This window comes from Dasypus novemcinctus, chromosome 6 (assembly GCF_030445035.2).
Source record: "Dasypus novemcinctus isolate mDasNov1 chromosome 6, mDasNov1.1.hap2, whole genome shotgun sequence".
Lineage (NCBI taxonomy): Eukaryota > Metazoa > Chordata > Mammalia > Cingulata > Dasypodidae > Dasypus > Dasypus novemcinctus.
The window spans coordinates 51,128,050-51,145,852 of record NC_080678.1 but is presented as its reverse complement, the minus strand read 5'-3'; the positions used below and the strand labels follow the sequence as shown (position 1 = coordinate 51,145,852).

At 33.3% G+C, this 17,803-nt stretch overlaps 1 protein-coding gene across 2 annotated transcripts in view; it reads right to left on the bottom strand.

The window, feature by feature from the left end:
- Positions 1–17,803, bottom strand: part of HELLS (helicase, lymphoid specific) — a 51,759-nt gene that overhangs the window by 17,018 nt on the left and 16,938 nt on the right. For both annotated transcript variants that reach the window (XM_058298801.2, XM_058298802.2), the window contains exons 7-12: positions 15,509–15,547; positions 11,604–11,825; positions 11,034–11,216; positions 10,492–10,635; positions 7,779–7,975; positions 6,324–6,420 (exon numbers count right to left, since the gene is read on the bottom strand). In XM_058298801.2, coding sequence (XP_058154784.1) covers positions 6,324–6,420; positions 7,779–7,975; positions 10,492–10,635; positions 11,034–11,216; positions 11,604–11,825; positions 15,509–15,547 — 882 coding nt within the window. The remainder of the gene's footprint in view (positions 1–6,323; positions 6,421–7,778; positions 7,976–10,491; positions 10,636–11,033; positions 11,217–11,603; positions 11,826–15,508; positions 15,548–17,803) is intronic.

The following is a 17,803-nucleotide window of genomic DNA, read 5'->3' as shown; positions in this document are numbered from 1 at the left end:
TATAACACAGGCAAAGGAAAAAATGAAAGCTCCAGATGAGGCACAAGACTTGAAACAGCTCATTAATGAGGTTCATACGGATCTCCTAAATCCAATCATGGAGTTGAAGGACAACATAGCTAAATAAATAAAATATATTAAGACACTGAGGGGAGCAGGTATAGCTCAATGGGCGAGTACCTGCTTAGTATGTATGAGGTCCTGGGCTCAATCACTGGTCCCTCCTAAAACAAAACAAACAAAAAAACAAAACAAACAAAAAACAAAATAAAGACAACACTGAGTGAGCACCAAGAAAAATTTGAAAGCAGGACAGAAAAATAACAAAGCTTGTGGGAATGAAAGACCCAATAAGTGAGATTAAAAATATAATTGAGGCATAAAACCTACATGGACTTTTTAAAAAATTTTAGTTTTTTTTTTTTTAAAAAAAAACGATTTATTTATTCTCCTCCCCCGACCCTGCTGTTTTTGCTGTCTGTGTCCATTCGCTGTGTGATCTTCTGTATCTATTTCTCTTTTTTGTCTTCTTATCTTTTTCCTCTAACATTTACCAGGATTTGATCCTGGGGACCTCTGGTGTGGAGAGAGGTTCCCTGTCAATTGTGTCACCTCAGTTCCTGATCTCTGCTGCACTTCACCTTGACTCTCCCCTTCGTCTCTCTTTTTTTGCATCATCATCTTGCCATGTGACTCACTTGTGCGGGCACTGGCTCACTGCATGGGCACCTGGCTTGCTGTGTGGGCATGGCTCACCACACAGGACCCACGTGGGCACTTGGCTCACCGTGTGGGCACTGGCTCCCTACACAGGCACACTTTCTCTTCTTTTTCACCAGGAGATCCCGGAGATCGAATCTGGGTCCTCCCATATGGTGGGCAGAGGCCTTATCACTTGAGCCACATCCACTTCCCCCTACACTGTCTATAAAGAAAATTACTACAAGAAAATTACAGACCAATCTCTCTAATGAATACAGATGCAATATTCTCAACACAATACTTGCAAATTGAATCCAACAGCATAATACATCATGATCAAGTAGGTTTTATTCCTTGCATACAAGGGTGGTTCAACATAAGAAAGTCAATGTAATAAACCACATTAATAAATCAAAGGAAAAAACACACGATCATTACAATTGATGCAGAAACGGTATTTGACAAAATCTAGCATCTTTTTTGATAAAAATACTCCAGAATATAGGTATAGAAGAAAAGTTCCTCACACAATAAAGCATATATGAAAATCTCAATCAACATCATACTCAATGTGAAGAGGTTGAAAGCTTCCCCTCTAAGATCGGGAACAAGACAAGGAAGCCCATTGTCATCATTGTTATTCAACATTATGCTAGAACTTCCAGCTAGAGTATTTAGGAAAGAAAGAGAAATATAAGGTATCCAAATTGAAAAAAGGGTAGTAAAACTCACAGTATTTGTAGATGACATGATTCTGTATTTAGAAAATCTGAAATATCTACAACAAAGCTATTAAAGCTAATAAATTCAGTAAAATGGAAGGATACAAGATCAACAGTCAAAAATTAGTGGTGTTTCTATACACTAGTAATGAGCAAGCTAAGGAGGAAATCAAGGGGAAAAATCCATTTATAAGAGCAACAAAAAAACTCAAATATCTAGGAATTAATTTAACCAGGATGTAAAGGATATAGATTCAGAAAATACGTAACACTGCTAAAGGAAACCAAAGGAGACCTAAACAAATGGAAGGAAATTCCATGTTCATGAATTAGAAGACTTAAACATCATGACAAGGTCAATTCTACCCAAACTGATTTACAGATTCAATTCAATACCAATCAAAATTCCAACAGATGACTTACTAGAAACAGGTAAGCCAATTACCAAATTTATTTGGAAAGGAAAGGGCACCCAAATTGCCAAAAACATCCTTTAAAAAGAATAAAGTCAGAGGACTCATGCTTCCTAACTTTGAAGTGTATTATACTGCTACAGTGGTCAAAACAGCGTGGTATTGAGATATAAACACACTGATCAATGGAATCTAACTGAGAGTTCAGAAATAGACCCTCACCCTCCATAGTCAACTGATTTTTGATAAGCCTAACAAGTCTACTTTTCTGGGACAGAACAGTCTCTTCAATTAATGGTGCTGGGAGAACTGGATTCCCATAATCAAAAGAATGAAAGATGACCCCTATCTAATTCTCTATACAAGAATCAACTCAAATGGATCAAAGACCTAAATGTAAAAGCTAGAATCTTAAACCTTACACTCTAAGCATGAACAACAAAGAAAAAAATACATAATAGGGTCCAGACCATCTAAAAATTAAGCACTTCCACACCTTAAAGGATTTTGTGAAGAGGGAAAAAGGGCAACATACTCAAAGGAAGAATATATTTGGAAAGCACACATTTAACAAGGGCCTAATATCCATGACATATAAAGAGATCCTGCAACTCACAATAAAAAGGGAAACAACCCAATTAAAAAATGGGCAAATGGGAGCAGATATATTTCAATTGGTGAGTACCTGCCTCCCACATATGAGGTCCCAGGTTCAATCCCTGGTACCTCCTTAAAAAAAAAAAAAGGGCAAAAGACCTGCATAGACATTTTTCTAAAGAACTACAAAGGCTAAAAAAAAACTCATGGAAAAATGTTCAACATTGCTGGCTATTAGGGAAATGCAAATCAAAGCTACAATGAAATATCACTTTCTACCTACTAGAAAGACCACTATTAACAAAACAGAAAACTACAAGTGTTGAAGAAGATGTGGAGAGATAGGAACACTTATTCACTGTTGGTGGAAATGTAGAATGGTACAGCCACTGTGGAGGACTATTTGACAGTCCCTAAGTAAGTTAAATATAGAACATATAATGCTGCAAGACCACTACTAGGTATATACCTAGAAGACTGAGCAGTGACACGAACAGATACCTGGATACCGACATTCATAACAATGTTATTCACAATTGCCAAAAGATGGAAACAACCCAGGTGTCCATCAACTGATAAATAGACAAACTATGTTTTATACATATGACAGAATATTATGCAGCTATAAGAAGAAATGAAGTCATGAGGCATAGGACAAAATGGATGAACCTGCAGGATATGCTGAGTGAAGCCAGCAAGGCACAAAATGACAAATATAGTATGATTTCTCTATTATGAACTAAATGTAATGAGCAAACTGATGGAGTTAATAGCTAGAATATAAGGTACCAGGGAGAAGAATGTGATTAGAGAATGGAAAACTGAGGTTTAATCTGTGCAGAAGATTAACCTGTGCTTAGAAATGAATAGAAATGGTGAAAGCACATCATAGAATTTATAATTAGTAGTGCTAACATAAGAGTATGATATGGGTTTTTTGGTTGTTCTGAGTAATGAACATGCTCTAATATTCATTGAAGTGATGAATGTGCAAATCGGTGATTATACCAAATGCCAATGACAGTACATTTTAGATAAAATGTAAGATTTATGGAATAAAAAGATAATAGGGTGGGTTGGGGGAAAATACAACTAATGTAAGATATGGACTAGTTATTACCAATACTTTCATGATGCTATTTCATAACTTATTACACATTTCACAACAATGCAACATATTTGTAGTGGGATGTATGATGTTATACAAGCTTGTTTTGTAAGTTTTCAACTTTCAGTATACACTACTGTTTATGTATGTTCATATACAAATGACATACTTCAGTAAACTTTCCAAAATGAAAAAAAAGAAAAGGATCACTGACAAACTAGCAGGTTAGAAGACATTAAAGGGTATTAAAAGATTTGGAAACACTTTCATATAGAAAATAATTAGGAAACCAGGGAAATTAATTAAACTTCATAAAGAAAATATATTAGGGATTTAAAACTGTGTCCAAGTAATCTGAATTCATGTTCAATAAAGACTTTTTTCCCTAGAAATTCTATAAAGCAGAATTAGGACCAATGCATAAAAGTTACAAAAAAAAATTTAAGCATAACATTACATAGAATGTTCTGGTTAGTGCTCTCTAAAAATGCAACCATTTTTGATAAATTATTGAATTTGGATAACAGATATATGAAAGCTCATTATCATCTTTCAATCTAATTATTCATGTAAATTTGAAATTTTTCATTAAAAAAAATATAATGAAGCTTCCTTATGAAATATTTAACTATAATGGTTAGTACAAATATTCAATCAGACAATGATCATTTTTTAGGAATATCTTTACAAAGATTCCTGTATAAGAAAGAAGGCTTTACTGGATGGCCTATCAAGTCCCCTGGTAAATGCCAAATTCTGTAAGTTCTCATTGTCTTGACTTATAATTAAGTTTCTTAAGGACAGAAACTTATTATGAAAGCCCTTAAACTGTGCTTAAACTACATGTATTTATCTAGTGATGATAATGATATCTCATTCCAAACCACATCTACTCTTCTTTAATAAATAGTTTCCTTCCAATGATTCACAATGTGGGTCACTTAAAAACCTCTCTAACAATTACTGGTACTTGGAAGTATAAAGATTTCTACACATACTCATACAAAAAACTTACCCAAACAAAGTAAAGGGGAAAGGAAACATTTGCAGATAAGGACCAATGCCTTATCTTTAACATAGTTATTATAAACTCATGTCCTCTTTCACCTCTGATATAACACATTTTGAAGGACTTCTCATCTTCAAAGTTGGTATGAATACTGGGCAGATAAGTTCTTTTCATACTTTTTTTGAGGCAATATAAAATGGTATATAAATCTTTTCTGAAGGAAAATTTGGCTATGTGTCAAAAGCCTTCCCTGTACAAACTCTTGAACAGAAACTCTATTTCCAAGAATTTAATCCTAAGGTATAACCAGAAATGGGTGAAGCTGTAGTTAAGATACTCAGCTCTGTTTAATGTAGAGAAAAGTTTTTAAACAAGAGATAAAGTTATAGCATGACAAGACAATGGGATACCAAACAGCTATTAAAAACTATTAGAGAAACAGATGAAGCTCAAGTGGTTGACTGCCTGCTTCCCATGTACAAGGTCTCAGATTTGATCCCCAGTACCTCCTAAAAAACAAGCGAAAAAAAAAAAAAAAACAACTCTCATTGGGGAGTGGATGTAACTCAGTGATTGAGCAACTGCTTCCCATGTATGGGGTCCTGGGTTCAGTTCCCAGTACCTCCTTAAACAAAAACTATTGGCATGATTAGTTAAATCTACATGTATTAAGAGGAAAATAATTTTCTGATATATTAATGGGATTTTTAAAAAAGACTACATTAAGGAACAATTTTATTTTTTAAAGTTTTTGTACCTCATAAAATATAGATAAAATACATATGTGATTACAGAGACAGAAAAGAGCCTGAAAAGATATGATGATGGGCGGTGGACTTGGCCCACTGGTGAGGGCGATCGTCTACCACATGGGAGGTCCATGGTTCAAACCCTGGGCCTCCTTGACCCGTGTGGAGCTGGCCCACGCACAGTGCTGATGCGCGCAAGGAGTGCCGTGACACGCAGGGGTGTCGCCCACGTAGGGAAGCCCCACGCGCAAGGAGTGCGCCCTGTAAGGAGAGCCGCCCAGTGCGAAAGAAAGTGCAGCCTGCCCAGGAATGGCGCCACACACACGGAGAGCTGACACAAGATGATGCAACAAAAAGAAACACAGATTCCCGTGCCGCTGACAACAACAGAAGTGGACAAAGAAGATGCAGCAAATAGAAACAGAGAACAGACAACCGGGGTGGGGGGGAAGGGGAGAGGAAAAAAAAAAAAGATATGATGATGAAAAACAAAATATCATCATTCAGTACATACCGCTAGGGAATAATATTGGGAAGGGGGGAAAATTAAGAAAACAATGACTAAAATTGTCAGAGAACAGTGGAGAAGGTGTTCAGGTCCACATAAAAATGGTTAAGAGATTTTCAAAGATTATGTCTGTCTAAAGTAAAGATAAGTAGCATGGGGTAGGGACTGCAGGAAGGAAGCAAGAAGCCAATAAAGATTTAGACAAAGGCCATGAAAGAAAGTAAATTATACAAATATCACTGGCAAACACTGAATAAAAACCAAACATTTCTATTTTTTGGTTGAAAAACATATTTGTAACCTTACAGAAAAAAAAAGAATATACACAAAAAGAGCAAAATGTGGGTAAACACTACAATTCAGCCCAAAACCCATGTGACTCTGGAATGGGGAAGTAATTGAGGAATCAGTTAAATCTGGGGAGTCCCCATACCTCTACTATAAAGGTGAGCTCTAGAATTCCTTTTGACTCTATGAATGTACAGTAGGTAAAAGAATAAGAAAAAAGTGAAAACCTGGTGCAGCATATGTAATACGTTCTGTTCTCTTTCTTTAGCGATAATATCCTCAGCAGTTTCAGAAAGACTAGTAATGTCAAACCAAGATTCAAAGCTAGAAAAGAAAAATGATTATAAGTTAACCTTTCACATTAACTCAATTTATTTAGCATGGTACAAGTTTAACATTTTAAAGTTATATTACTCTGTACATTATGATGCATGGATATTGTTTAACCTAATTTCTCAATTTCAATTCTCTGGTTAGAATGAAAACAAAAAACAAAAAAACAACAACCATATTCAAAGTGATTATGAACCAACATCAAAAACTATGATCTTAAAAGGGACACTTTTCTGAATTACAAATTTATTAAAATAGCCAATAGTATAAAAATAAGCACTAGGTACGTATTTTATTAAACATTTTAATAGAATTATAGAAAATAACTCTCTGGTGGAGCAGATGTAGCTCAAAAGGTTGAACACCTGCTCCTGTTTCCCATGTACTAGGGCCTAGGTTCAATCTCCAGTACCTCCTTTAAAAAAAAAAAAGGGAACCAAATACAAGCATGTAGCTATTTTTAACTTATAGTAGAAAACATCAGATTGTCAATCCAATTGCAAAACATGTTAATAATCTTTATGTAGTAGTTAATCCAGTTATTACCGACCTTGGCAGTACCTCAGAATCCCCTGACAAGTTTAAAACAAAACAAAACAACAAAAACAATTCCTAGTTCCTTTCCTGAGGTTCTAACTCAGTAAAACTGGGTGAGTACCTGGAAATCTTGTCTTTAATAAGAGCCCCCCCCAGTGACAGCCTGGCCTTGGGCCAGTATTTGGGAACCAAAATTAGAATACATTCTCAATAGATAAAATTATAATTTCAAAATCATTTCACTTTCTAACTTCATTGATGCCAAAATAAGTATAAAGCGTATCTTCTGACCTCTGATTTTGTGAAAAATTTCTATCTGAATTATTTTTAACTTTTGCTAGGATGATCTCCCCTTCTACTCTAAGCACATTACTATTTTCTGAAAACCATTTTTATATTTTGGCACTAAACAGTTATATTTAGTAATAAACTTATACCTCGGGTTCCTTATAAGGAGAGAGTAGATATATCTTTAACTTATTTATCTATCTGTGTTTTTATAAGTGTAAAATGAGAAAAATCCACTTGAAAGTGTTTTCTTTACAAAGTTAAGAAAAGCAAAGCCGTATTATCAAGGTATTTTCTTAAGGTACTAATCAACATTTTTCTTTTAATTAGTTCATAAGAATAACAACCTTATGTATGCTGTCATATAATTTGTGTCAAAAGCAGAATATATAATATGCGCCACAAAAATCTTGCCAAAATCTATCATTTTAATTTAGTTACCCAGAATGAAAGGATTTAATTCTAAGAGCACAGGTTTTGAGAAGGTTAGGAAAATACAGAGGACAGTTAAATAACTGGCTTACCTTTTCAAGTCATCAAATACATCTGGTAACAAAAAGTTTAGCAATGACCAAAGTTCTGATAAATTATTTTGCAAAGGAGTACCAGTCAAAAGAAGTTTGTTATCGGCATTGAAACGTTTTAATTCCCTGATAAGACGGCACTTCATGTTCTTAATCCTGTGTCCTTCATCTACAATTAAGTATTTCCAATAGCAATTCTAGAAAATGAATTGGGAGAAAATTTAAAATACTGATCCCACAATTTCACCTAAAAATAATTCTAGAAATAAAATTTCTTTCTTTTATTAGCACTGCACGTTGATTTATCATATGTCAAATGACCATACTATGTTTTCTTTTGATTCATCAATGGGATAAATTAATACATTTCCTGGAACAGACCTCACTAGGTCATGAAATATTACTTGGAGTTCACCTGTTATTAAGTATTTGAGATTTTTCCATTCACATTCAAAGCAGTCTGTAATTTTCCTTTCTAGGACCTTGTCAAGTTTTGATATTAGTGTTCTATTAGCTTCCTAAACTAGAATGTAAATGTTATATTAGCTCCATATGTTCTGAAGCATTAAATAAATTAGAATTTTCATTCTTGAAGCCTCCATTTGAAACTAGCAGGTTTTTTAATTTACTGACTTTTAAAATTTCTTACAGATATTGGTTTAAGTTTTTCCCTTTTTTTCTAGAGCGAAGATAATAATTTGTATTTTCACTGAAAACCAACATTTACTTCCATAAAGTTGTCATTTTAATTTATTTTGAGTATTTCTGCTCTTTTATCTTGACCAAGCATATAGTTTAAAAAATTTTATCATGTAAAAATATATAAATATACAGCACTTCTGAAAATAAATACAAAATTGACATCAGTAGGTACCATTGGGTAATGCAATTGGCGAACTGGGGAAGGGTATGATATAGGGCATCTTTTTTTTGCAATTTACTTTACATGTTTTACAATATGTATCATTTTTATAATTAAAAACCACTTGAAAGGAACTTACTTTTCTGGCAGTATGCAAACCAGATAACCTGAATAATCCCTTATTAACACACACCTACCTAGAAAGATCAAATAAAATATAAAACATCCTTTACAAATGAAAGAGAAAATCCTAGGAAACAGAAATGATAAACAATCTGAGAAACAAATTAGGAAGTGAGCTCCCATACTCTTCTGCCACTCAGGAATAAGAGCTCTGCACCCTCACTCTTACCACCCCAATAACGCTAAGGTCCTTGAAATGAAACCATAAGCGCAGCAAAAGGCAAAATAGGGAAGAGGATGTGGTTCAAGCAGTTGGGCACCCGCCTCCCATAGGGGAGGTCCCAGATTCAGTTCCCAGTGCCTCCTAAAGAGAAAAAACAAGCAGACAAGTACAAACAATGAGCAAACAGATGAGGAAGCCATGGGGGGAGAGGGAGGAGGCAAACTAAAAAATTTCTAGCCAATGGCAAATGGAATAGTCAAGGAAGCTTATCTGTTTTAATATGGGCTGGATGGAGAGAGTTAAATAATTTGAAAGGTTTTCTTCATATAAAATAATTGAGTAGAAAACCAGAGTTACAAGAAAAAAGTATACTATGGCCTTATGTATAAATTATACCTATATTTTAACTATAGTTCTTTCTCAGAGGGAGAATCACAGGTACAATTTTAATCTTTCTGGTCACTGTATTTTTCCACAAGTATATTACTTTTACTGTAACTAAATGGTTTTAATACTTTTTACTGCTACACCTATTCACAAACTGTTAATGCCTGAGTTAAGATTTCTGAAATCATTTCAAAGTTCCACCAGCACACAAGTAAAATCTGATAAATACTGGTGATTATTATCCAAGCCATATTTACTCTACTTATGACTTATGTGTTTTAATTTTACATTGATTTCATTATTTATTTTCCTGGTCCCATTTAAGCAGGAAAAAATGTAGTAAACATTACATAGCTAGAGAAAGAAAAAAAAATGAAGCAGTAAACAATTCTTAATGAAACAGATGGAAAAGGGAGGAAAGAAAAAGTTCAAAACACCAATAAATGAATTTATAAAAGCACCGGGTAGAGAGAAAAGTCAATTTTCCTATCGCATTATAATAACTTGAGGATTAAGAAAAATATGGTTATCAGTAAAAATACATTATCAAGAAAAAGTACAATATCAAATAAAAATAAAGAAAATAACTATATGATTATACCAAATACCACTGATTGTACACTTTGGGTGAACTGTATATTTTATTAATATTTATCATTAAAATTGATTTGCTTAAAAAAGAAGACTAAACACCAAGTATAATAAATGAGAAAAACAAAGATATGAAAATATTAGCCCATAATGCCATGTGATAATCTCAAAATACTTTTAAAATATCCTATCCTTATTTGATTAAGTGAAATAACATGTAAATTATATATATTAAAACCATATCATAAACATATCTGTAAAATACTCAGATTAGGTCCATGTCTAGATGATTCTAAAAATTAAAATGATACTATAACCATAGCATAAAGTGGTACAGGCTTTAGTTTTACTGTTAGACACTAAAGCCTTTATCCCCATCTTTCTGTTACCTATATAAATCTCTAGTTACTAAAGGAATACGTCTATTAAAAATATTAAACAAATGGTGATGAATGGTGAGAAACTCGTATGAATTAAGAAAAATATGAGTTATCAATTACAAAGAAACCAATCAAGGTCATATGTACCTGTAATGCATTTCGGTCTCTCATGGCTATTTCAAATGATGTAACTACTACAGGATGAATCTGCAATGTTCCTTTCCGTTTGTGAATATTCTTTACAAGTTGTCGACGTTCCTGCTGAGTTCCATGATATAACATTGTAGGAATCTAAAAGATTTGATATTGATTTATAACAAACTTTAGAACAGATCAACTATTTGGAGAAAAAAAGAAAGATTCCCTTTTTTGAGAGATAAAGATAAACAATTTAACTTAATCTCAATTGTATTTTCCTATAATAATTCTACCTAGCTCTGCCTCAGATGAATCAAACATCTTCATGTACTGAAAATCACCTGGAGAGATTTTAGGCAAAATGTCCAAGATTACCACTGTCTGTTCTATTTATACTTGAAGTTGGGCATTGCTTAGATTGAAAAGTAATCAAAATACATGTAATGCTTAAGCAGAAATCAGTATAATTATAGTAGGAGATCTATTTTTTAATTCTAACAACAAGAACAGAATAAAACATGAAATATTTTAACACAAAGAACATGCCTTACCTCTGGTGTAAATCTTTTGAATTCAGCCATCCAGTTAGGAAGTGTAGACAGAGGGCCACAGACAAGAAAAGGTCCAGGTACTCCTCTCTGAATCATCAATGCAATTGTAGCAATGCACTGAACTGTCTTTCCCAATCCCATTTCATCTGCTAAAATGCCATTAATACCATTTTCCCAAAGCATCTAGACAAAATAATACACTGTATTCAAAATGTGATATAATTACCTATTGAATTAGCAATGGCTTACTTCTTTACAAAAAAAAAACAAAACCAAAAGATGACAATTATCATCTGACTGGTGAAATATTTCCAGTAAAATAATGTTACAATAACATTAATTCCATTATCAAAGCCATAAAAAATACTGGTAGCCTTTAACAAGGTAATTTTTTACTGCTAAAATTTATTCAGAGTAAACAAATCAGAAAATAAAAAGGTATTTATACAAAAATGCTTGCTTAAAATTTAATAGTGAAACATAAAAGGAACAGGTAAAGCTGTGGGACATCACATCAACAGACTATTACAGATAAACCAATGTCTTATATTAAAAACAACAATTCATTACCCGGAGCCATTCCATGCCTTCTACTTGGTACCATCGCATTACTCCTCCTGTGAAGTGCTTTGGTTGTTGAAAAGGTACAGGCTGTCCATTACACTTCCGAACTGGGTCAAAAAAGAACTTAGTATTCTGCCTAACAGTTTGAGACAATCTATCCTTAATTATACTGTTTGAGTCTTTATTTTTTTGAAGATCTTCTACACAGAGATTAGAAGAGTTTTCATCCTGTAAAGAAAAAAGTCTAAATTTTGTACATAATGCTTTCTCCCCTATTTATCAGAAAATATATTTACTAACCAAAATTTCCAAGTTCTACAATCACTAGGTATGGAGAAATAAGACTACATATTAACTAAAAACCATTAAGAGTTATCCCTCCCATTGCCCTACAAATGAAAAGCTATTTAAAAACAAATAATTAAAACAACTTCTAATAAACCTTACATATTAAGAGCAGGACTAGGCACACACTTGTGAAAAGAGCTTTAGGATTTTCTCTTATAATTTCTCTACACATGATTCCTCTGCCCCTTTTATTTGAGCCTATAATTAGTACTATATTCATTAACTATGTGTCTCAGAGACTTAAATCTTGCATATGCCTGTTGAGCCCAGAATCTCAGCAGAGTTGCAGCTAACAACTCTCCAGTTCCCTGGATTGCCCAGGACAACGAACCAAATGATGATGGACAACCCCATTCCCCAAAAAACAGAGAGTATCTATAACTGCAAGCATAACAGTTCCTTCCATCTGCCCCATAAGATCTAAACCCCTTCTCGACCTGCAGCAGAAGAGGCATCACCATTCCAAAATCCTCAAAGTTGAGGAATGAATAAACAAGTGGAGAACGCAACCACGGACAAAGTAAACTTATTAAAACTGTAGCAGGGAAGCAGATATGGCTCAATGGATAGAACTTCCGCCTACCATATAGGAAGTCTAGGGTTCGATACCCAAGGACTCCTGGCCCACATGGCAAGCTGGCCCATGTGGAGTGTTGCCCCACACAAGGGTGCTCCCACATGAGGAATACAACCCCATGCAGGAGGGCAGACTGCCCAGGAGTGGAGCTGCCCACACAGAAAGCTGATGCAGCAAGATGACACAACAAAAAAAGACACAGAGAAGAGACAATGTGAGACACAGCAAACTAAGGAACTGAGGTGGAACAAGAGAAAGAAAACTTCTCTCCCACTCCAGAAGGTCCCAGGATGGATTACCAGAGCCACCTAAGGAGAATACAACAGACACAGAACAACACACAGTGAATGGACACAGAGAGCAGACAAGGGTGGGGGGTGGGGCAGCCGAGTAGAAATAAGGAAAAAAAAATTGTAGTTATGGAAGAACATGTAACACTGACATAGAGTGTTTACTGGAGATTCTTAGAGGGAAGAATAGGTGGAACACAGGGCATATTTAGGGCATGAGAATTAAGAGTAAACCACAATGCAAACTATAGACCTTGGTTATTAGCAATGCGACAATATTTATTCATCAATTTTAACAAATGTAACACATTCTTGTGAGATGTTATTAAAGGGGAAGAGGTGGGATGGGGTGGGGTATGCATGAATCCCATATACTTTTGATGTAACTTTTCTGTAATCTAAAACCTCTTTAATAATAGAGTTTAATATGGAGCAGATGTAGCTCAGTGATTGAACACCTGCTTCCCATGTACAAGGGCCTGGGTTCAATCCTGGTACCTTCTAACAAAAATAATAATAATAAAATAAAGTTTATGATATGGAGAAAAAATTGCCCTTATCCAACTATTCAACTAGAATGTGCTACCCAAGAATTTGTTTAATTATTTTCTTAAAATCTCCTTGACTCACAGCATAATTTCAGTATTTTCCATTAAAAGGAAAGAAAAAAAATTCCCATTTAGGGAACATAAAAATATTTACTTTTATCTTGTTATTTCATTGCAGGCAAACAAGTAAATTATATAAAACTGGAAAAACTTCTACAACATACTTAAACAGTGTCAATTTACTTGTTTTGACACAGTACCAATTTATGAAGAACGGTCGTATTGAGGGCACAGTTTAAGAATGTACAAACTGCAATTAAGTCAATTCAACCGATGCTGGAACAACAGGCTATCCAAGTGGGAAAAAAATCTGAACCTTGGGCCCTATCACTCCACACATAAAAATTTATTTGTGATAAATCAGAAGACCTAAACATAAAATCCAAAACCATAAAACTTTTAGAAGAAAAAAGAAGAGAGTATCTGGATTACTTTGAGATAGGCAAAGATTCCTTGTATAAGACACAAAAAGCACTTACCATGAGAGAAAAGATTAGCTAATAATAAAATTTCTGCTTACAGAAATAAATCAGGTAAAGAACTATATCCAATTATAAAAAAGAGCTCATATCAACAATAAAGACAAATCCAATGAAGAAAATGGGCAAAAGACAGGAATAGATACTTAACTAAAGAAAACTTACAGCCATTAAGAACATGTAAATATACTTATTATTAGTAATTAAGAAAATGTAAAATCTCTATGAAATACCATTTCACACTCATTAGAGTAGCTAAAATTAATACAACTGGCAACATCAAATGGAGACAATAATGTGAATGGAACTTTCCTGTACTGCTGGTCAGAGCAAAATGGTAAGATCACTTTTGGAAAAAGATCTACACTTTATTTTATAAAAAGAAACCAACTATAATACACTTAACATAAATGAATTTTAACAGACATTATGTTGATTGGAAGAAGTGGAAATAAAAGAAAAAATTCTAATATATCTCACTTGTATGAAAGCTAGAAGAGGCAAAACTAATCAAAGATATCAGAAAGTGGTTCCCTCTGAATGTCAGAGTAGAGAATGACTGGAAGGGGATACAAGGGAATCTCCTACAATAACGGAAATATTCTAAATCTTGATATGGGCGGTGTTTACACAGGTGTTACAGTTGTCAAAATTCTTCTAAATGAACACTTAACTGTGAATTTTATTGCATGGAGATCAAACCTCAATTTTAAAAAAACTTTTAAAAATAGTACAAAGAAAAAAGTAACAACTAAATTCATTCAGTAAAAAGTGTGCAAAGTTTAGGATATGAAACAAAAGATGAATGGAAGAAAGCCCAAGAGCTTTGAAAATATACAAGGACCTTTATTATTTAAGGATAAATGACATAACGAGGCCAAATTCCATATAGTGGGAGAAGACTGGATTGGGACTTTTATCTTTAAAATGCAACTAAATATTATAAAAATAAGCTTACTTTATCTTATATTTAATATGTTATAATTGTAACCATGAACTAACTCTTATACTGAACAAAGAATAAAAATCATGGCACTTCTATAGTGTAAATTATAGAAAAAATTATATGATGTCAAATAGAAGCTTTCATTTTATGATATCAAATTTTCCCAAGGGTTTATTAACCTTGTTATATAAATTAAGTAATAGAAGTTCAAATCCATTAGTGAATATTTTTGTGTTTATAATTTTTCTTGCTTCCCTATACAGTCTTGTAATTACAGGTCCCTAGATAGCAAATACTCCTCAGATTAACAAAGAACATCTCTATATAAAATAGTTAAAAAGAAAATCAAGCCTTCCCAAACAGAACCAAACAAAATTTGGAAGGCACCCCTCACAGCCTTGAGAAGATGTCTCCATGTATACATCTAGAATGTTGCAGGTACTTATATCATTAAACTTATAGGAACCCACACATTAATATTTGTACATCAAAATGCATAAAACACCATAATTAAAATTAGTACATAAGAAATAAATGAATGAACTGGCTTAAAAGATAAAGAAGCAAGATAAATGGTGAGAAAAATGTACACTGGTGATTAAAAAGGGGCCAATAATCAGGAAAGCAAACTGTCGAACTTAATTTCTATTATAAATCTCTTACCTCATTTACTTTACTTTTTTTAGCCGCAGACAAAATTTCCTAAAAGAATAAGAAAATAAAACAAAATAACAAACATAAATGAGGTTTATTCATTTATTTATTCAACAAATATTTATGTTATGATGATTTTATGCTAGGAAATGTGGATAATGTTCTCCAGGTAATTAAAATACAAATGCCTCAAACTGGTGGCTTTCAGTTAGAATCAAGCCTGTAGCCATGTTTGTCTGTTTTATACTTTTTATTTAATAAAATTCTTAATAATTTGGCAACATTTAAACATTGGGATATTTCTACAGATACCAAGATATTCCAGTTTTTGAAAAATAAGTTTATACTAGACTAATTCCAAATTCATGGCAATACTCCTCTAGTACTGAGGTTGGCAAAACTATAGCCTGTGGGCCAATCGGGCTAGCAGCCAGTTTTTATAAATAAATAATTGCAACAAAGTCAAGCCCATTTGTTTACAGTTTGTCTACAATGGCTTAAATACTTGCAACAGAAACCATATGGCATCTAAAGCTGAAAAAATTTACTATCTGGCTCTTTGTAGAAAAATGTTTACCAAGCCCTGCTCTATAGTTAAATTGTGATGACCCCCTTTATTCAAGGATTTACTTCCAAATGTACCAGGCAGTCCCAACTACAGTCCACTTTAGCCCTCTGTAAACAGACATCTAAGTTTGTAATCCTGGGCAAAGGGTATGGACAAATTGAAAATACAAAATAAGAAGTATTCTGATTTTTAAGTACCTACTAGATGGTAAGAATGTGGAGACAAGCAATACCCGAGTCTCACCTGGTGATTTAAGATAGATATTGTTATATCAATTTATCTGAAAAAGTTGTCATTGGAGCTTAACCATTAAGGTCAAATTTAGAGTACATTTAAAGCAGAGAATAGCATGTGCACAGGACAAAGGATGAAATAGAAGAAATTTTAAGCTTATCTCAAATTAAAGAGGCACAGGAGAGAATGACAGGACATGTTAGCAATTGGCTAACATACATATCCGTATGTGTATATGTAAGTATAGAAATTCATCATCTCAAACTGCAAGGATTTTATATAGGGATGTTTTCAAATGACTACCTAAATTGAACCAGTTTGGAGGACAATTTGGGAATAAATAAAAACAAAAAAACTATCATCTATGAAGTATTTCTGCTAAAATTTAATCATAAATCATATTGAAATTCTATATCTAACTATCAGTTTACAGAAAACAAAGGAAGCAATAAGCAAAATCCATGTGGGAAATTATATGAAATAAACAAATTAATTTTTTCAACGAATAATTTGCAAAGGAAAAGTACCTTATTTGGATAGGAGCCTATCAGCAATATTGATATTAAGGAATTACCATCATTTTTTAAAAATGTGTGATAACTGTATTATGGTTATGCTTTCTTAAGGAGTCCCTTTCTAGTAATACATACTGAAATACATACACATGTAATGATATGATGCTGGTATTTTCCTTGAAAATAGTCTAGGGTATAGAATAAATGAGTTGTCAAGAGTTAAAAACTGTTCAAGCTGGACATCAGGTCATTCAATATACTATTCTCCATGTTTGTTTTGAGTTTTCAATAAAAATATGGGGGGAAATCCATATACACACCAAAAACGTTCATAGTGATTATCTGTGTGTAATAGGTTTTTTTTTTATTGACTTTGTAATAATATTACATTAAAATGTAATAGGTTTTCAATCGTTTGTTCTTTTTTTTTTTTTTAACAAGTAATCTACAATAAAAATGTAATTTCTTGTGAAACTTTTAAAAAAATAATTAGGGGCAAGAGGGACACAATTCTATTTTAATTTAAGAAAAATCAATTCGGCACTCTTGACAACCAAGAGCTAAACTAGAATTATGAAACCAAAAGTAGAGGATACTATAAATAAGGGCATAAACATCAGGGTAGTGGTAATCAAAACAGAGAAAAAGTTTCAGAGAAATTAGTAAAAACTCGATATATAAAGAGATCCAGATAGCTTCTAAATTTGTTTTGGGTGACCCTATAAATAATTAAAAATGAAAAAGAAAAAATTTGAAAAAGACTCATTAGCTTGAGAGGTTTGGTGCTATATAACAATTTGGAAATCCAAAATAGCATCTAGGTGAAGTTCCTGGTTTGGATATGACCATGCAGTCAGAATATACCAAGGGGCGGGGCACAGAAACAAAACTACTTGAATTGTACAGTGAATGAGGGAGAAGGAAATATGTGTATAGGTTACTCTTTCAAAAAGCATGGACATAAACCAGAAAATAGGGCAGTTATCT